The following is a 21,425-nucleotide window of genomic DNA, read 5'->3' as shown; positions in this document are numbered from 1 at the left end:
TCAATTATTTTTCAATAAAAATGCAAAAGTATTAACATTTTTAAGATTCAGCTGATGACAATTTATATGTATACATTTTGCAGTTCTAAAAAAATTTGTTTTTTAATGGAAGGATAATTGCTTTACAGAACTGTGTTGTTTTCTCCCAAGTGCCAACAGGAATCAGACATAGGTGCGCACACGCCCCCTCTCTGAAGCCCTCCCGCCTCCCGCCCACCCACCCCTCTAGGTTGTTGCTCGGCCCTGGTTTGAGTTCCCTGAGTCATGCAGGGGATCCCCGTGGACTCTCTGTTCCACCTGTGGTGACGTAAGTCCCCATGCTACTTGCTCCAAACAGCTCAGCCTCTCCTTCCTCCCCCTGCCCCTGCTGTGTCCATGAGTCTGTTCTCTGAGTCTGTTTCTCCATTGCTGCCCTGCAAATAAATTCAGCAGTTCCATCTTTCTAGATTCCGTATGTATTGTTATCTATCATTTTCTTTCTGACTCACTTCACTCTGTGTAATAGGCTCTAGGTTTGTTTACCTCATTAGAACTGACTCAAATGTGTTCCTTTTTGTGGCTGAGTGATGTTCCATTGCATATATGTACCACAGCTTCTTTATCCATTCACCTGTCAGTGGACATCCAGGTTGCTTCCATGTTCTAGCTATTGTAAATTGTGCTGCAGTGAACATTGGAGAACACATGTCTTTTTCAGTTTTGATTTCCTCGAGGTGTATATGCCTAGTAGTGGGATTGCTGGGTCATATAGTGGTTTTATTCCTAGTTTTTTAGGGAATCACCATACTGTCTTCCTTAGTAGCTGTATCAATTTACATTCCCATCAACAGTACAAGAGAGTTCCCTTTTCTCCACACCCTCTCCAGCATTTATTGTCTGTAGACTTTTTGGTGATGGCCATTCTGATTGCTGTGAGGTGACATCTCATTGTAGTTTTGATTTGCATTTCTCTAATAATGAGTGATGTTGAGCATCTTTTCATGTGTTTGTTAGCCATCTGTATGTCCTCTTTGGAGAAATGTCTGTTTAGGCCTTTTCCCCTCTTTTTGACTTGATTGTTTGGTTTTCTGGTATTGAGTTGTATGATCTGCCTGTATATTTTGGAAATTAATCTTTTGTCTGTTGTTTCATTTGCTATTATTTTCTCCCATTCTGAGGGTTGCCTTTTCACTTTGTTTATAGTGTCCTTTGTTGTGCAAAAGCTTTTAAGTTTAATTATGTCCCTCTTGTTTATTTTTGTTTTTATTTCCATTACACTAGGAGGTGGGTCATAGAGGACCTTGCTTTTATTTATGTCATCGAGTGTTCTGCCTATGTTTTCTTCTAAGAGTTTTATAGTTTCTGTTCTTACATTTAGGTCTTTAATCCATTTTGAGTTTCTCTTTGTGTATGATGCTAGGAAGTGTGCTAATTTCATTCTTACACATGTAGCTGTCCAGTTTTCCCAGCACCACTTATTGAAGAGGCTATCTTTGCCCCACTGTATATTCTTGTTTCCTTTGTCAAAAATAAGGTACCCATAGGTGCATGGATTTATTTCTGGGCTTCCCATCTTGTTCCATTGGTCTATGTTTCTGTTTTTGTGCCAGTACCACACTGTTTTGACAACTATAGCTTTGTAGTATAGTCTGAAATCAGGACGGTTGGTTCCTCCAGCTCCATTCTTCTTTCTCAAGACTGCTTTGGCTATTTGGGGTCTTTTGTGTTTCCATATGAATTGTAAATTTTTAAAATTATAGTTCTGTGAAAAGTGCCATTGGTAATTTGATAGGGATCACATTGAATCTGTAGATTGCATTTGATAGTATAGTCATTTTCACAATATTGATTCTTTCAACCCAGGAACATGGAATATTTTTCCATCTGTTTATGTCATCTTTGATTTCTTTCATCAGTGTCTTACAATTTTCTGTATACAGTTCTGTCTCCTTAGATATTTTATTCTTTTTTTTTGCAATGGTGAATGGGATTGATTCCTTAATTTCTCTTTTTGATTTTTCATTGTTAGTATATAGGGATGCAAGTGATTTCTGTGTATTAATTTTGTATCCTGTGACTTTGCTAAATTCGTTGATAGCTCTAGTAATTTTCTGATAGCCTTTTTAGGGTTTTCTATGTATAGTATCATGTCATCTGCAAACAGAGTTTTACTTCTTTTCTGATCTGGATTCCTTTTATTTCTTTTTCTTCTCTGATTGCTATAGCTAGGAATTCCAAAACTATGTTGAATGATAGTGGTGAGAGTGGACACCCTTGTCTTGTTCTTGATCTTAGAGGGAATGCTTTCAGTTTTTCACCACTGAGAATAATGTTTGCTGTGGGCTTATCACATATGACTTTTATTATGTTGAGGCAGGTTCCTTCTATGCCCATTTTTTGAAGAGTTTTTTTTTTTTTTTTTTTATCGTATATGGGTGCTGAATATTGTCAAAGGCTTTTTGTGCATCTATTGAGATGATCATATGGTTTTTATCTTTCAATTTTTTAATATGGTGTATCACATTGATTGATTTGCATATACTGAAGAATCCTTGCATCCCTGGAATAAACCTGACTTGATCATGGTGTATGAGCTTCTGATCTATTCTAAAATGAGATTCATTTTTTTCACTTTCTCAGAAAGCCTTGGTATAGAGTTGAGCTGTCATCTCTTTAAATGTTCAAATTTTCAGAAAAGTGAATGAAAAAAAAAAAAGAATTTCTAAGAATGGAATAGATCTAGACAAATGGAGGAATTTGCCTCTATTTCAAATTGAATTCTGTTTGCTAGAATTTTGCTGAGGATTTTTGCATCTATGTTCATCAGTGATATTGGCTTGTAATTTTCTTTTTTTGTGTTGTATTTGCCTGGTTTTGGTATCAGAGTAATGGTGGCCTCGAAGAATGAGTTTGTAAGTGTTCCTTCATATGCAGTTTTTTGAAAGTGTTATAGAAGGATAGGCATTAGTGTGTCTCTAAATGTTTGATAGAATTCACCTGTGAAGCCATCTGGCCCTGGGCTTTTGTTTTTTGGGAGATTTTTGATCACAATTTCGATTTCAGTGCTTGTAATTGGGTTGTTTATAATTTCTTTTTCCTCCTGGTTGAATCTTGGAAGATTGAACTTTTCTAAGAATCTGTCCATTTCTTTCAGGTTGTCCATTTTATTGCCTTATAGTTGATAGTCTCCTATAATCCTTTATATTTCTGCATTGTCTGCTGTAACCTCTCCTTTTTCATCTCTAATTTTGTTGATTTGATCCTTTCCTCTTTTTTCTTGATGAATCTGGCTAAAGGTTTGTTAATTTTCTTTATCTTCTCAAAGAACAAGCTTTTAGTTTTATTAATCTTTACCATGTTTCTTTCATTTCTTTTTCAATTATTTCTGCCCTAATCTTTAAATTTCTTTTCTTCTGTTAACTTTGGGGTTCTTTTGTTCTTCTTTCTCCAGTTGTTTTAGGTGTAAAGTTAGGTTGTCTATTCGATGTTTTTCTTGTTTCTTGAGGTAGGATTGTACTGCTATAAGCTTCCCTCTTAGAACAGCTTTTGCTGCATCCCTTAGGTTTTGAGTTGTCATGTTTTCATTGTCATTTGATTCTAGGAATTTTTTTATTTCTCTTTCGATTTTTTCAGTAACCTGTTCATTATTTAGAAGTGTATTGTTTAATCTCCATGTGTTTGTGTTTTTTACAGTTATTTTCTTGTAATTGATATCTAGTCTCATAGCATTGTTGTTGGAAAAGATGCTTGATATGGTTTCACTTTCCTAAATTTACTGAGGTTTGATTTATGACCCAAGATGTGGTCTATCCTGGAGAAAGTTCCATGTGTACTTGAGAAGAAAGTGTATTCTTCTGCATTTGGATGGAATGTCTGAAGATATTAAAAGCAGCAAGGGAAAAGCAACAAGTAACATACAAGGGAAAACCCATATGTTTAAAAGCTGATCTTTCAGCAGAAACTTCAGGCCAGAAGGGAATGGCAGGATATATTTAAAGTACTGAAAGGGAAAAAATCTACAACCAAGATTACTCTACCTGGCAATGATCTCATTCAAAATTGTTGGAGATATCAAAAGCTTTACAGACAAGCAAAAGTAAAGAGAATTTAATACCACCAAACCAGTAATTTCATGGCTTCAGTCACTGTCTGCAGTGATTTTGGAGCCCAAGAAAATAAAGTCTGTCACTTTTGCCATTGTTTCCCCATCTATTTGCCATGAAGTGATGGGACCAGATGCCATGATCTTAGTTTTCTGAATTTTGAGTTTTAAGCCAGCTTTTTCACTCTCCTCTTTCACTTTCATCAAGAGGCTCTTTAGTTCCTCTTCTCTTCCTGCCATAAGGGTGGTGTCATCTGCATATCTGAGGTTATTGATGTTTCTCCCAGCAATCTTGATTCCAGCTTGTGCTTCATCCAGCCCTGCATTTTGCATGATGTTCTGGGCATATAAGTTAAATTAGCAGGGTGACAATATACAGCCTTGATATGCTTCTTTCCCAATTTTGAACCAGTCTGTTGTTCCATGTCTGGTTTTAACTGTTGCTTCTTGACTTGCAAACAGATTTCTCAGGAGGCAGGTAAGGTAGTCTGGTATTCCCATCTCTTTCAGAATGTTCCACAAAAGGGTTTAGTGTAGTCAATGAAGCAGAAGTAGATGTTTTTCTGGAACTCTCTTGCCTTTTCTATGATCCAATGCTTGTTGGCAATTTGATCTCTGGTTTCTCTGCCTTTTCTAAATCCAGCTTGAACCTCTGGAAGTTCATGGTTCACATACTGTTGAAGCCCGGCTTGGAGAATTTTGAGCATTACTTTGCTAGCATGTGAGATGAGGGCGATTGTGCGGTAGTGTGAGCATTCTTTGGCATTGCCCTTCTTTGGGATTGGAATGAAAACTGACCTTTTCTAGTCCTGTGACCACTGTTGAGTTTTCCAAATTTGCTGGCATATTGAGTGCAGCACTGTCACAGCATCCTCTTTTAGGATTTGAAATAGCTCAGCTGGAATTCCATCACCTCCACTAGCTTTGTTCATAGTGATGCTTCCTAAGGCCCACTTGACTTTGCACTCCATGTACTCCTAGAGCCATGTCTGGCTCTAGATGAGTGATCAAACCATCACGGTTATCTGGGTCATGAAGATATTTTTTGTATAGTTCTTCTGTTTATTCTTGCCACCACTTCTTTATATCTTTTGCTTCTGTTAGATCCATATCACTTCTGTCCTTTATTGTGCCCATCTTTGCATGAAATATTCCCTTTGTATCTCTAATTTTCTTGAAGAGATCTCTAGTCTTTCCCATTCTATTGTTTTCCTCTATTTCTTTGGATTGATCACTTAGGAAGGTTATCTTATCTCTCCTTGCTATTCTTTGCAACTCTGCATTCAAATGGATATATCTTTCCTTTTCTCCTTTTACTTTCACTTCTCTTCTTTTCTTAGCTATTTGTAAGGCCTCCTCAGACAACCATTTGCCTTTTGGCATTTCTTTTTCTTGCGAATGGTTTTGATCGTGGCCTCCTGTACAAGGTCCCGAACCTCCGTCCACAGTTCTTCAGGCCTCTGTCTATCAGAGCTAGTCCCTTGAATCTCTTGTCACTTCCACTGTATAATCGTAAGGGATTTGACTTAGGTCATAACTGAATAGTCTAGTGGTTTTCCCTACTTTCTTCAACTTAATTCTGCATTTGGCAATAAGGAGTTCATTATCTGAGCCAGCTCTCAGCCTTTTTTTTTGCTGACTGTGTAGAGCTTCTCCATCTTAGGCTGTGAAGAATATAATCAGTCTGATTCCAATATTGACCATCTGGTGATATCCATGTGTAGAGTCTTCTCTTGTGTTGTTGGAAGAGGGTGTTTGCTATGACCAGTGTGTTCTCTTGGCAAAACTCTGTTAGCCTTTGCCTTGCTTCATTTTGTACTCCAAGGCCAAACTTGCCTGTTACTCCAGGTATCTCTTGATTTCCTACTTTTGCATTCCAGTCTCATATGATGAAAAGGACATCTTTCTTTGGTATTAATTCTAGGTCTTGTAGGTCTTCATACAACTATTCAACTTCAACTTCTTTGGCATTAATGTTTGGGGCATAGACTTGGATTACTGTGATATTGAATGGTTTGCCTTGGAAATGAACAGAGATCATTCTGTCATTTTTGAGATTGCACCAAGTACTGCATTTCAGACTTTTTTGTTGACTGAGGGCAAGAAAATGGCAATAGGAGCATATTTAGCAATAATTATATGTAATTGAATAATTATTATGTAATTATTTATATGTAAATGAATTACATGCTCCAGCCAAAAGACACAGATTGGCTGAATAGATAAAAAAACAGGACCCATATATATTCTGTCTACAAGAAACTGCCTTTAGACCTAAAGACACATAGAGACTGAAAGTGAGAGGATGGAAAAATGTATTCCATGCAATTGGAAATCAAAAGAAAGCTGGAGTAGCAATCCTCACATCAGATAAAATAGACCTTAAAATATATTACAAGAGATAAAGAGGGACACTACATAATGATCAAGGGATCAATCTAAGAGGAAGACATAACAATTGTAAATATCTATGCACTTCACATAGGAACACCTCAATACATAAGACAAACACTAATAGACATAAAAGGAGAATTTGACTGTAGCACAATAATAGTAGGAAACTTTTTTTACACACTTACACCAATGGACAGATCATCAAAACAAAAAATTAATAAGGAAACACAAATGACACATTTTGCAATTTTTAACAATTACTTTCAAGGAGACTCTAAGTGGGCTTTTTATTCCATTTCATATGCTTAGTTAATGTAAAGCATTTAATATTTCATTTATAAATTTATTCTAACTTGATCTTCCTAAGTATTGTATATCCAGCATATTAGACTGTAAATATAGTGAATCATACATTTGCTTAAATGTTTCAATACTTTTTAGAAACTTATGAAGTTTTCAACTTGAAATCACACATCTAAATCAATTTTCCCATTACACTTAAAAAATTAGAATCACAGGGCTAATGTGATGCTAAACTCAACCCCGTTTAGCATGTTGATACGTTCTGATAAGTTCTTTTAATCCTAATACTGTAATAATAATGCAGAAAATTTGATTTCCATAAACATTTCTGTGTTTGATTCTGATTCTCCCTGGGAGTTCCGCATTGCTGATCCACTGAGGAAGCTGTCATCTCAGAATGAACAAGGCTGAATTTCCATCCCCTGTGGCCGTGCTGCCTTTGCAGGGAACTTTCCTGGCGGTTGAGGACAGACCCTCCCGCAGCACCGAAGCTCAAGGCAGGGCCTCTCACACAGGCTCTCAGGCTGCAGTTGGGTTGTGATTACTCCACCGGGCTGCTTACATCATTTGGGTAGATTTTGTGTTCTTGCGTTTCTTCATATTGTGGACATTCTTGCCTGGGTCTGAAAACCTTAGAGCTCTTAAAAAACAAAGAGCTGTTTTCCTGTCTCACAGGCCGTGACAGCACTGACCTGGCAACGCCAGTTTGTGTGGCGCATGTGTCCTGGCAGCCTGACTCCTCAGGTCATTTTTCTGACATGTCTGGTTGTGATGACCCCGTGTGTCCTGATGCCTGGGAGACAGGAGGCCACAGGCCAAGGAGAGATGGCTTTTCCTTCTGCGTGGCTTATCTCCTCCTGGGAATGGCTGTGGCGCTGCCCCACCGCCCTTCTCTGGCAGATTGTTCATGTCTTCTGAGGGTAGCTCGCCCATGTGTTGTTTTAAAGTGTGTGTTCCCCTCCCTCGCATCTCCCTGTAAGTTGGCACCTAGCTTCAGAGATTTCTCTTAGAGAAATAAAGCATTACAGATCAACTGAAGTCTTCTGATTATAATCCCTCAACCAAAATCTCTTCTCTTTATCTGTCCTTCATTTTACCTTCCGATGGAAACAACAGATCTGTGTTCATTATCCAGTGCATGTGTGTGTGTGGATTGCAGAGAGAATTCCAGCTTTTACTAAATGTGTCCATATCCATAAATAACATGCAGTCGTGTTTGTGTGGTTTTAATTGTATGAGTGTATATATGTGTTTATGCATAGATATATAATTGTTTCACAGCTTGCCTTTTTACCCCTTCACATTGCTTTAGGCATTTTCATGTTAATACATGTAGTTTACTTAATTTTATGTGCTCATCGCATTTCGCTACAGTCATGCTCCATCACCAATGCTTTCTGTCTTTGTGTGATAAGCAGTAGGTGATTCCTGTTTTTCGTTATTACAGACAAGTGATGCAACGAACATGCCTGTATACATTTCTGCAAACATTTGTGTGGCAAGTCTAGTCTGTATGTTCATTTAAAAATTATCTAGAAGTGGCCACATGCTCTCACTAATGATTCTGCAGTTTTCTCTTCTGCCAGCTGAGCTGTTGCTTGGCATCACCAGCTTAACACTATTTGCTAAGTGGAGGATGTGAAATGATATCTCTGTTAATTTAATTTGAATTCCCCTGACTGGCAGCGGTTTTGAACATCTTTTCTCTTTTGTTATTTGCTTATTTTTCTCATAGGTGATTTGTATTTTTCATATGAATTTATAGGAATTCTTTATATATTTTGGAAACCAGTTCTCTGTCAGTTTTTTTCATTGCAAACATTTTCTTTTCACTTTCTCTGTATCTTTTGTAGTATAAATTTTATTATAGTCAGATTTATCAGTGTACCACTTTATGCTTTGCCATTGTTATGTGTTCTTTAGAAATCCTTCCCTACCTCATAGTTGTAGATATGTTACAACATGATTTTGTTTTGTTTTTCCAAAGTTTTAAAGTTTGCTTTTTGCACTTAGGCCTACTTTTATTTGACAATTTAAGAAATCATGACAAAATACACATAACATAAAATTGACCATATTATTCATTTTTAAGTATGTAGTTCAGTGGTATTAAACTTATTCATTTTATTGAGCAGCCATAACCTCCAGCCATCTCCAGAGTTTTTTTCATCTTGAGAATGTGAAGCTCTGTCCTCATTAAATAAGCCCCATCTCTCCCTCCCTGCAGACCCTGACAGCCACGATTCTACTTTCTGTCTCTATGATTTTCACTACTCTAAGTATGTCATTAAAGTGGAGTCCTGCAGTATTTGTCTTTTTGTGATTGGCTTATTTTCCTTAGCATAGTATCTTCAAGGTTCACCTAAGTTGCATTATATTAGAATTTCCTTCCTTTTTAAGGCTGAATAATATTTCAGCATGTGTATATAACATATTTGCTTCTCCATTCACCCAATGAGGACATGAGTTCCTTTCATGTTTCAGCTCTTGTGAATAATGCTGTTGTGATTCTGGGTGTAACAAATAAGTCCCTTTAAGACCCTGTTTCAGTTCTTTTGGGTTATACCCAGGAGTGGAACTGCTGGATCATATGGTAGTTCTATTTTCAACTTCTTGAGGAATCACCACAGTGTTTTCCACAGTGGCTGCACCATTTTACATTTCCATCAATAATTCACAAGGGTTCTAGTTTCTGCACATCCTACCCAACACTGTTGTCTTTTTATTTTTTTTAGTAGTAGTCATCCTAATGGGTGTAATTGGTATCTTATTATAGTTTTGATTTGCATTTCCCTAATAACTAGTGATGTTAAGCACCTTTTCATGTGCTTAATGGGCACTTGTATATCTCTTTTTTTGACGAAATAGCCATTCAAGTCCTTTGCCTATTTTTAAATTGAGTATTTTTTTGTTGTTGAGTTGTAGGAGTTCTTAATATATTCCAGATATTAATCTCTGATTAGATAAATGATTTGTGAATATTTCACCCCATTCTGTATCTTGTCTTTTCACTCCTTTGATGTACAAAAGTATTAAATTTTATGAAGTCCAATTTTTTGTGTTTTTTTAATTGCTCAGGCTTTTGGTGTCATTTTCAAGAAATCATTGCCAAGTTCAATGTCATAAAGATTTTCTCCTATATTTTCTTCTGAATGTTACAGATTAAGGTATTACATTTAGATCTTTGATCCATTTTGAGTTGCTTTTTATATATTGCATAAGATACAGGTCCAACTTAATTTTTTGCAGGAGGATATCCAGCACAATTTGGTGAAGAGACTTGTCTTTTCCAGACTGAATGGTCTTGGTATTCTTTTTGAAAATCGATTGACTGTGTATATAAGGATTTGTTTTTGAGTTATTATTCTATTGTTTTGGCTACCCAGAGTCCCTTGAGAGTCCATATAAATTCTAGGATGAGTTTTTTGTTTCTTCAAAGAATGTCATTGGAACTTTGATAGGGTTTGCTATGTTGCTTTGGGTATTGACATCTTAACAATATTGTTTTCCAATTTATGAACAGGGATGTCTTTTTCCCTTTCTTAAGAATAGGTTTGTTTATTTGGCAGCATTGGGTCTTAGGTGTGGCACGCAGGATGTTCGTTGGGGCCTGCAGGTGCTTCTGGTGCTGCCCACAGGCTCTCGGTTAAGGCGCAGGCTCCTCTAGCTGCGTGTAGGCTCCAGAGTGCACGGGCCCAGTGGCTGCATTGCACAGGATGTGGGATCTTAGTTCCCCGACCAGGGCGTGAACTCAAGTCCCCTGTGTTGGGAGGTGACCACCAGGGAAGTCCTGATGAATATGGGATGTCTTTGTTTAGTGTTCTTTAATTTTCTTCACCATTGTTTTGTAGTTCTTAGTGTCTTTCACCTCCTTAGTTAATTTTATTCCTAAGTATTTTATTCTTTTTGGTGCTGTTGTAAATGGATTTAAAAAAATTTCCTTTTAAGTTGTTCATTTTAAGTGTACAGCATACAACCTATTTTTTGTGTTGACTTCATATCTTAAAACTTTGCTGAGTTCATTAGTTCTGGTAATTTTTGGTGGATTTTCTACAAATTATGATTTTTTTACACATAAAATCTCGTGGTTTTTTTTGGGATTTCATTGAATTTGTAGATTAATTCTGGGAAAGGGACATCTGAAGATGTCAAATTGTCTCATCTATTAATATGGTTCATCTCTATTATCCCTTTGTTCTTCAAGAATGTTTTAGGACTTTTATTATCAAGATATTACATTTATTTTATTGAGCCTATTCCTAGATACTTTGTAGATTTTGTTGCTATTTTAAACAGTATTTTTATGGCAGCTTTATCGAGATGTCCTTCACATGCCATAAAATTCATACTTTTAGAGTATACAATTCAGTGATTCTCAGCATAGTCATAGAGGTGCACAGCCATCACCACTAATTGTAGAGCATTTTTGTTACCCAGAAAGGAGTCCCATATCCATTAGAATAAGAGCTTTTAAAATTTCTATTTTCTAATTATAAATGAAAATAATTTATTTTTGTATATGTATTTGGTATTTCATAACCCTCCTAAACATTAGGTTCTAATAGTTTTTCTGTGCTGTTTATGCTTTTAGATTTTCTATGTAGAAATCACAATCTCTGTGAATAAGACAGTTTGTTTCCTCCTTCCTAAAGTTATATATTTTATTTCTGTTTTGTGTCTTTTTACCTTGGCTAGGATCTCTGTATAATATAAATGGTATTTTTGTGTTATCCCTGAATGTAAGCAGAAATCCTCCTCATGGTTTTTATTAGACACCTATTGTCATTTTGGGCTTTCCTGATGGCTCAGTGGATAAAGAATCCACCTGCAATGTGGGAGACCTGGTTTCGGCCCTTGGGTCAGGAAGATCTCCTGTTGGAAGGCATGGCAACCCACTCCAGCATTCTTGATTGGAGAATCCAGAATGGACAGAGGAGCCTGGTGGGCTGCAGGCCATGTGGTTGCAAAGAATGGGACATGACTGGTGACTAGGCACAGCACACATTGTCATTTTAAGGAATTTCCTAATTGTAATTCTTTTTAACATGAATGATACTGAAAATTTTTCACTATTTCAAAAATTTTTAATTGGAGGATAATTGCTTAACAATGTTGTGTTTATTTCTGCTGTACACCATCGTGAATCAGTCAGAAGTATACATATATCCCTCCCTTTTTAGTCTCACTCCCATCCACTCCCATCCCTCCCCTCTGCATTGTCACAGAGCACCAGGCTGAGCTCCCTCTGTTATGATACTGAAATTTTATCAAATAATTTTTCTGAAAATTTTGACGTGATTGTATGATTTTTATTTTTAGTGTGGCGGACTGCATTAATAGGTATTGTACTATTCAGTTATTCTCATGACAGCTCATTTGGTCATTATACGCTTACGCTCTTAAAATATGTACCTATGAATTTTATTTACTCTGATATTTAAAATTTGTGTTCATAACTGAGATGTGTATAAATTTTTCTTGCCCTTTTCCAGTCTTTAAAAATTTTTTATTTTTTTAAAATTGAAGTTTAGTTGATTTACAATGTTGTGTTAGTTTCAGGCGTGTGGCAAAGTGACTCAGTTATACATACAGGCATGTCTATTTTTTTCAGAATCTTTTCCCTTATAGGTTATTAAAAAATACTAAGTATAGTATGCTGTGCTAAGCAGTAGGTCTTTGTTGGTTATCTATTTTATATGTAATCGTGTGTATATGTTAATCCCAAACTCTTAATTTTTCCTTCCCCCCTCTTTCCCTTTTGGTAACCATAAGTTTGTTTTCTATGTCTGTGAGTCTATTTCTGTTTTGCATAAAAGTTCATTTGTATCATTTTTTGAGATTCCACGTCTAAGTGACATCATATGATATTTGTATTTCTCTATTTAGTTTACTTCACTTAGTACGATAATCTCTGGGTCCATCCTTGTTGCTATGAATGGAATTATTTCATTCTTTTTATGGCTGTGTAATATTATATTGTGTTAATATATAACATCTTCTTTATTCATTCATTTGTTGGTGGATATTTAGGTTGCTTCCATGTCTTGGCTATTGTGAATAATGCTGCTATGAATATTGGGGGTGCATGTATCTTTTTAAATTATAGTTACAGTCTTGATATCAAGGTTATACTTTAATCATAAAATGAGTTGGGAGCTTCTCTTGTATTTTTGTTCTTGAAACAGTTTGTATAATGTAGAATTATCTCTTCTCTGAATGTTTGTAGGGACACTCTTGTAAAATTGTCTGGATCTGATATTCTGACAAGGAAACCTGAATCCAAAGTAATCCTTCTAAATGGTTTTGGAAGGCAAAAATTCTAAGATAACTCCAAGACTCTGGTCCCTGCCTGCCCCCTGCAGTCATCTCCCCTTGAATGTGGGTAGATCCTGCGTGTATGATGAGATAGCACTCCTGCGATTAGGTTATGATTAGGTTTGCCTCTGAGTTAACCCAAAGGGAGATTATTTGGGTGGGACTGGCCTTATCAGATGATTCCTTTAAAGAGACTTTTCTTGCTAGAGTCAGACTGGTTAGGAGTGTGAGAGGGGCCGTCGAGGAGGCAGGTGGCGGGACCTGAGAGTGGCCTCCGAGGGCGAAGCGGTGCTTGGATGGCTCCAAGGCAAGGGCCTCTGTCCCTGCTGCAAGGGGAAAGCTCTGCCGATGGGCTGGGGGCGCTGCAAAGTGCCCCTTTCCCTATCTGAGCCTCCCAGTGAGGATGCAGCTGGCCGGCCCCTCGACCTCAGCCTCGTGAGGCCCACGGCAGAGAATTTAGCCACATGTGCCTGACTTCTGGCTCACAGAACTGTGAGCTGATAAAGGGGTGCTGTTCCAAGTCACTAGGTTTGGGATAAGTTTTTACAGAATAGAAAACTAATATAATTGTTCATGGTTTATTCAGATTTATCTACTCCAGTTACTTTTGGTAATTTGCCTTTCAGGGAGATATATCCATTTCATCCAAGTTTTAGCTTCTATTGGCATAAAATCATTAGTAATATTCTCTTGTGATTCTAAAAACTTCTCCTGTCTGTAGTTGTGTTCCCTGTGTGTATATACATTCATATGCACGTGTATGTGTGTACACATGTATGCACATATATGAGTGTACATGTGTGCACACATGCATACACTATGTGTATTTGTTTATTTTTTATCTGTGTATGTATGCATGTGCACACTCTCTTTTTCTTGATTATTCTTGAACAGGCCAGAAGCCTGTTCATTTTATCAAACTTTCAAGGACTCAGCTTTCTGTTATTCCTCTGTTTTTTATTTTCACCATGTCTATTATATCCATTCTTATACTTTTTCTAAATTTACTCTGCTATTCTTTTCTAAGACTCTTGAGACATAGCAATACTTGGTTTATTAATTTTTAATCTTTGAAAAATAAAATCAATTAAGTTTATCAGTTTTCCCTAAGGCATGACTTTGCTTGAACCCTACATGTTTAATATGTAGTGCTTTTGTTGTTGATGAGTCTAAATATTTGGTAATGTCTACTGTTACTTCTTTTATTAATGAGTTATTTAGTTGTGCATTTTGAAGCTTTCTGTAATGCAAGTTTTCTTTTAAAATATGTTTTTATAGTAGTATTCTTTGTTGTTGTTCAGTCACTCAGTTGTGTCTGACTCTTTGGGACCCCACGGACTGCAGCATGCCAGCCTTCCCTGTCCTTCACCATCTCCCAGAGCTTGCTCAAACTCATGTCTATTGAGTCGGTCTTTCCATCCAACTATCTCATCCTCTGTCATCCTCTTCTCCTCCTGTCTTCAATCTTTCCCAGCATCAGGGTCTTTTCTAATGAGTCAGCTCTTCGTATCATATGGCCAAAGTATTGGAGCTTTAGCTTCAACATCAGTCCTTCCAATATTCGAATATTCAGGGTTGATCTCTTTTAGGATTGACTGATTTGATCTCCTTGCAGTCCAAGGGACTCTCAAGAGTCTCCTCCATGCCACAGTTCAAAGGCATCAGTTCTTCATTGCTCAGTCTTCTTTATGGTCCAGCTCCTCATATCCATACATGACTACTGGAAGAACCATAACTTTGGCAAGATGGACCCTTGTTGGCAAAATAATGTCTCTGCTTTTTAATATGCTGGCTAGGGTTGTCATAGCTTTTCTAAGGAGCAAGTGTCTTTTAATTTCATGGCTGCAGTCATTGTCTGCAGTGATTTTGGAGCCCCCCAAAATAAAATCTGTCACTGTTGCCATTGTTTCCCCATGTGTTTGCCTTGAAGTGATGGGACCAGATGCCATGATCTTAGTTTTTTGAATGTTGAGTTTTAAGCCAGCTTTTTCACTCACCTCTTTTACCTTCATCAGGAGGCTCTTTAGTTCCTCTGTGCTTCTGCCATAAGGGTGGTGTCATCTGCATATCTGAGGTTATTGATATTTCTCTCAGCAATCTTGATTCCAGATTGTGCTTTATCCAGCCCAGCATTTCTCATGACATACTCTACATATAAGTTAAATAAGCAGGGTGACAATATACAGCCTTGATGTACTCCTTTCTCAATTTTGAACCATGTCCTGTTCTAACTGTTGCTTCTTGACCTGCATACAGGTTTCTTAGGAGGTGGGTAAGGTGGTCTGGTATTCCTATCTCTTTAAGAATATTTCAGTTTGTTGTGATCCACAAGGCTCTAGTGTAGTTAGTGAAGCAGAAGTAGATGTTTTTATGGAATTCTCTTATTTTCTCTGTGATCCATCGGATGTTGGCCATTTGATCTCTGGTTCCTCTGCCTTTTCTAAATCCAGCTTGGACATCTGGGAGTTCTTGGTTTGTATACTATTGAAGCCTACCTTGGAGAATGTTGAGCATTACTTTGCTAGCATGTGAAGTGAGTGCAATTGTGTGGTAGTTTGAACATTCTTAGGCATTGCCTTTCTTTGGGATTGGAATGAAAACTAACCTTTCCCAGTCCTGTGGCCACTGCTGAGTTTTCCAAATTTGCTGGCATATTGAGTGCAGCACTTTCACAACATCCTCTTTCAGGATTTGAAATAGCTCAGCTGGAATTCCATCCCCTCCACTAGCTTTGTTCATAGTGATGCTTCCTAAGGCCCACTTGACTTCACACTCCAGAATGTCTGGCTCTAGATGAGTGATCACACCATTGTGGTTATCTGGGTCATTAAAATATTTTTTTGTATAGTTCTGTGTATTCTTGCCACTCTTCTTAATCTGTTCTGCTTCTGTTAGGCCCATACTGTTTCTGTCCTTTATTGTGCCAACTTTGCCTGAAATATTCCCACAGTATCTCTAATTCTCTTGAAGAGATCGCTAGTCTTTTCAACTCTAGTGTTTTCCTCTATTTCTTTGTATTGTTCACTTTGCATTTGTTGTATTATTATTTAATTGCATTAGTTTAATTGCAGAGGTGCAATAATAAAAGTCACTAATTTTTTGAAATTTGCTGAGGCTTCTTTTGTGATGTAGCATATTTTCAAAGCTATTCTTGTGTACTCTAAAAATATATATTTTCTATTTTTTTAGGAACTCATTTTCATATAAAACTAGATAGATTCTAGTTGATTGATAGGTAGATAGATAGATGAAGAAATATATGGAAGAATAGAAGACAGAACAATAAAATGATCAAGGTGCTAATTCTGTTGTAATCGTGCACAGCATTATTGCACTTTGGTGTTTAGTCCTTCAGATTCTTTTGAGAGCTTTGCAAGAATCTTCCACCAAGTTGGAGGAGTTTTCATTTTTTCTTTTTCTGTTTTGATTTTATGATGTTAGATGCATAAAAATTAATGATGATTGCATTCCTTGGTGTAATTTTGTTTTCATTATTATGTATTATGTTTCTCTTTACTCTTAATATTGTTAATATTGTTTTTGCTTTAAATTATATTTTTTCTTTAGTATTATATATCAGCTTCATTTCCTGTACCATTTACTTAGTATATTCTTTCTAAAAATCTCTTATTTTCAACATTTCTGTATTGTTTTCAGGTATGTCTTTTGTAAGTAGCATATGTTTGGACTTTCAAAAGCCCCAATCTAATAGTCTATGATTTAATAAGAAATTAAAATTCATTTATATATTTTATGATATATTTGGGCTTAATTCTAATGTCTTATTTTATGTTTTCTTTTTATATTCCTTCTTAGCCTTTTTTGAGGAGTCTTTGTCTGATTTCTGTAATTTGACTAAATGTTCTTTATTATCTGTTCCCTACACACCTTCCACCTACACCCCCCCCCTCCCCCCAGCTGGTTCTGAAATAGACTGTATTTCTATCCATTTACTAGATATCCTTAACATTTAAAAAAAATTTATTATTACAATTTTTTTTGTTGTGGACCATTTTTTAGTCTTTATTGAATTTGTTATAATGTGGCTTCTGCTTTATGTTTTGGTTTTTTGGCCACAAAAATCATAACTCCCTGACCAGAGGTCGAACCTGCGCCCTCTGCGTTGGAAGCTGAAGTCTTAACCACTGGGCTGCCAGAAAAGTCCCTGAACATTTTAAAGGGAGATTCATTGCTGCACATGAGTCTGCGCCTCTAGGCGGCTCAGTGGTAGAATCCGCCTGCCAAGAAGGAGACACAGGTTCAGTCCCCAGGCTGGGAAGATACCCAGGAGCAGGAAATGGCAAACCATTCCAGTATTCTTGTCTGGGAAGTCCCATGGACAGAGGAACCTGGTGGGCTACAGTTTGTAGGGTTGCAAAGAGTCAGACATGACTGAATGAGCACGCACACACGTGTACATTTGTTTAACACGGAGGATAGACAGTTATAGCCCAACTGCCTGGCAGTCTGTGCTTATAAATAAAATTTTATTGGAACACAGTCTTGTCCATTCATTTACATGTTATCTCTTATGCTACATGGCAGAGTTGAGTGGTTGTAACAGAGATCTTATGACTCACAAAGTCTAAATATTTACTACTGGCCCTTTTCAGAAAATGCCATCTTCTGGCCTAATGCAGTGAAGAGTGATTTAACCTCTATAACATAATCTGATGCAACTATACGTGGAACAACCCCTTCTGTAAATAATTTTGTTATTGCTTAGGTTGTTAGTTTTGTGTGTAGAAAATAGTGAAAAATTGGACATCATAATTTAAAAAATCAATGATTAATTAATTACTTAAACATTATTTTCTGTACCAACCATTGTTCTTATATACTGTGCTTTCCCTTTGGGTTCAGTTCCTGTGTTGTTTTACCAAGGATCCGGAGTGATGACTTACTGAATCTATGAAAATATGTTTATTTTGCCATCACTCTTCATTCACAGTTTAGCTAGATATAAGGTTCTAAGATGTCAATTATTTTCCTGCTGCTTTTTGAAGGTGTTACTTAGTTGTCTTCTAGCATATTTTCTCTCTCTCTCTCTCTCTTTTTTTCCTGAGGTGATGTTTTCTCTCCTTTTAACTATCATTTTTCTCCCCTAGGTATTTCATCTTTCTCTTTGGTAGCCTTTAATGCTTTCTTTTTATGCTTGATATCCTGTAGTTACTCACACCGTTTCTAGTTGGATGTATTTTATTTATCTGATTGTACCCCTAATACACTTTAAATTTGAGAAATCAAGTCTTTAATTCGGGAAATTTCTCATCTGTTATCTCTTCAAATGTTGCTTCTTCACCATGTTCCCTCTATTCTCTTTTTCTGGAACCCACATGTGATGTGTGTTAGGTATATGGTTTAACCTCTGTATCATTTCATTTCTTCCATTTTTTTCTTTGTCTTTCTGTTGTTTGTGAGTGATTCCTTAGTACTGTTTCCTAAACCATTAATACTTTCCAGCTATGTCTCCAGCTTAGAGTATGATTATTATTCATATTATTTAAATAAATGTTTGTTTTTTCCAAAAGTTCTAGCTACTATCTTCCAGTAGTTGAATATCCCTCTTAGTATTGGATTTTCTCATGTGCTATGGAATTTTGGTTTGAATAGATTTTCTTGTTGCTCTTCTTTTCTTTCCCCCCTACCATTTCATCTTATTTTACCCCAGCTGCATCTCAAATGCTGCGTGTCTAGAGTTGGGGGCAGGGGGGCAGCAAGCAACAATGCTTTTTCACTGACAGTCCAAGACTTTTTAAAGGTAGAGTCAACAGGATTGTTAGTGAATTGGATGTGGAGTGTAAGAGAGAGGAGTCAGATAGGAAGCCTTGGTTCTGGCTTATGTAACAGTTGACTAGTGCTGTTCACAGAGCGGGGGGGACACTGTGGGAGGAGCAGGGTTGGGAGAAAGAATAAAAAATTCTCTAGTCGCCATCATGTAACAACTCTGAACTTAAAAATAATACATACTTTAATATTTGCATTAAAGTTTTAAAAAGTATTCTTTACTTTTATTAATGTTTGATATGCTTTTTTTTTGCTATCCAAGTGGAAATGTTGAAAAAGGCAAATGGATGGACATATGAACCCAGAGTTCCAGATTTGAGTTAAAGATATAAATTAGGAAGTAATAAGCTTTCAGTAGTATTCAAAGCTATTGGGTGGATTCTGTATGGTTTGAGCACTGACGCATTCAAGTTTTCAGTCTGGTAGAGGGGGCAAAGCTGACAAAGGGACTCCCGGAGTGTCAAGAAGAAAATGAGAGAGTTGACCAGTGGGCAAGAGAAGAAACCATTTATAGGAGACTTAGCTATTGATATTGGCAAGAAGGCTTGACAAAACATTTTAGTGGAATGGTGGGAGTGAGAATATAGTTGGACAAAGCTGAAGAGAGGCTGAAGAGTCAACAGTGGGAGACCAAGGATTGACACTTCGAATGAGTTTTGGAGTGAAGGGAGCAGAGAAGTTTGCTGGGGTAGGAGGCAGATACGGAATTTTCTGTTTTGTTTTAAGATGGGAGACATTGGGGTATGCTTTTATGCTAATGGGGTTTTCTGAACCCTCCGTTCACCTTCTCCACTCTTCACTCCTGTGTTCTCCTGTGGGAAGCGGGGAGGCCCCGTGGCATCTGTGGCCCTGTGTCCAGAAGTCCCTCCAGCTCATTCTTCTGCTCTCAGTATCACCACCGCTCATGAGGCAACTTGGAGAGCAGCTGGGGTTGCTTGGGGACATAGTTCAGGCTAGGACTCAATTCAAGGACAGATTCAAGGCCGGGCCAGGGACCAGAGACCAAATGTTCCCTCAGGGGTGATGCCCGGAAGGATGGTCATGCTGGTAAAACCATCACTGACATTACTGGCGAGGATGTCTGAATTCAGTTCCTGGCCTCCCCTGCCTGGTACTCTGGTGCTTGGACAGTGGGGGACCCGGGCATGAAGATGTCAGTGCTCTTGGCCGACAGGACATGGGTGGTGGGGGGCGTGCCCTCCGCTCAGCGCCGTGCAGACGCGCTCACTTCCCGCTTGTCTTTGTTCCTGCCAGGATCCTCGCCACCGCTGGCACTGACTTTGACCTGCGAACGCTGCGGGCTGTGCGTGTGCTGAGGCCCCTGAAGCTGGTGTCTGGGATTCCAAGTGAGTCTGGCGAAAGCAATCAGGCCCAGCCTACCTGGACACTGACCTTGTCCCCTACCCCTGCCACAGCCACAGTGGGGCCCTGACCTCTGGACCCTCTGGTGACTCTGAGCTTGCCACCCTTAGCCCCAAGGAACCAGGCTTGAAGAAGGCAGAAATGGCCCTTCTCCAGTCTCTCCCATCTCCTTGCAAGACTAGAGGGTAACCCAGCTTCCTACGTGGAAGCTTTGCTCCTCTCACACCCTTTGCTGTATTTCCAGCTCTTTGCTTCTTTTCCTGGGGTTAAAGGGCAGATGAGAGACGAACCAAGGTGGTGGGGCAGGGAATACATTCAGAGGCTGCAGAGGGCCATCTGTCCTGGCTCAGGCTAGGCAGGGCTGTCGAGACCTGTGACTCAGTTAAGACATGCTCCAGGACTGGGTGGCTTAAGAGGCCATGTGAGGGCAGAGGGTAGCCAGGCTGCCTTGAGAGTGGTGACCGCCTGGGCCCATGTTCCTCCAGGCCAGTGGAAGTTTGGGTTTCCTTCAGGGTCCGGGTGGCAGGCCTGGAGCTGTGTCACCTGAGCCCGCCGCAGGGAAGACCGCTGGTCGGCTCTCTGTACTGCCCCAAGACCCTGCCAGGAAGAGGTTCAGGCCTGTACCCAGGAGCGAGTTCAAGGCTGGAAGTGGGGATTGCTCCCCTGGCCTGGACATACTCATGCCCTACAGTCAGTGGTAAAACCCTCCTTAAGAGTAAGCCCCCTGCTTTCCTTTCCCTCAGGAGTGGGTCTGTCAGGAACTCTTGTTTTTCATTCCCAGAATCCCCTGCTGTTAGTTCCCATGATCCTCTGCTCTTCCCTTCCAGCATCCCCTGCTCTTAGTCCCCAGGATCCCCTGCTTTCAGTTCCCAGGTGTTCCTCCTCTTTCCTCTCAGGCCTCTCCACTTTTGCTCCACCCTGAGCCCTCCACAGACTGAGTTCTCGTCAGTACTTCCTACTGATACCCCCACGCACTGTTCCTCCCTCTAACTGGGACTCTGCTCGGTCCACTCCCCCACCCCAAGGACGCTCAGCTCTACCCCATGTAGGCACTCACTGTTCTGTCCTGCTTCCCCACCACAGAGGGAGCTCTCTGTCCCCTGCTTTGAGGGCCCAGCTCTGTCCTTTCGCCTCAGGAACACTCATTGCTCCACACTTTGCCCAGGACTCTCAGCCCTGCCTA

General features: G+C 38.7%; 1 protein-coding gene across 2 annotated transcripts in view; it reads left to right on the top strand.

The window, feature by feature from the left end:
* The window catches only part of CACNA1B (calcium voltage-gated channel subunit alpha1 B), a 202,873-nt gene that overhangs the window by 26,526 nt on the left and 154,922 nt on the right, over nucleotides 1-21,425 (top strand). For both annotated transcript variants that reach the window (XM_061156143.1, XM_061156144.1), the window contains exon 4: nucleotides 20,135-20,226. In XM_061156143.1, coding sequence (XP_061012126.1) covers nucleotides 20,135-20,226 — 92 coding nt within the window. The remainder of the gene's footprint in view (nucleotides 1-20,134; nucleotides 20,227-21,425) is intronic.

This window comes from Dama dama, chromosome 11 (genome assembly GCF_033118175.1).
Source record: "Dama dama isolate Ldn47 chromosome 11, ASM3311817v1, whole genome shotgun sequence".
In the NCBI taxonomy this organism is placed as follows: Eukaryota; Metazoa; Chordata; class Mammalia; order Artiodactyla; family Cervidae; genus Dama; species Dama dama.
The sequence above is the reverse complement of the archived record's forward strand: the minus strand, read 5'-3'. Positions and strand labels throughout refer to the sequence as shown.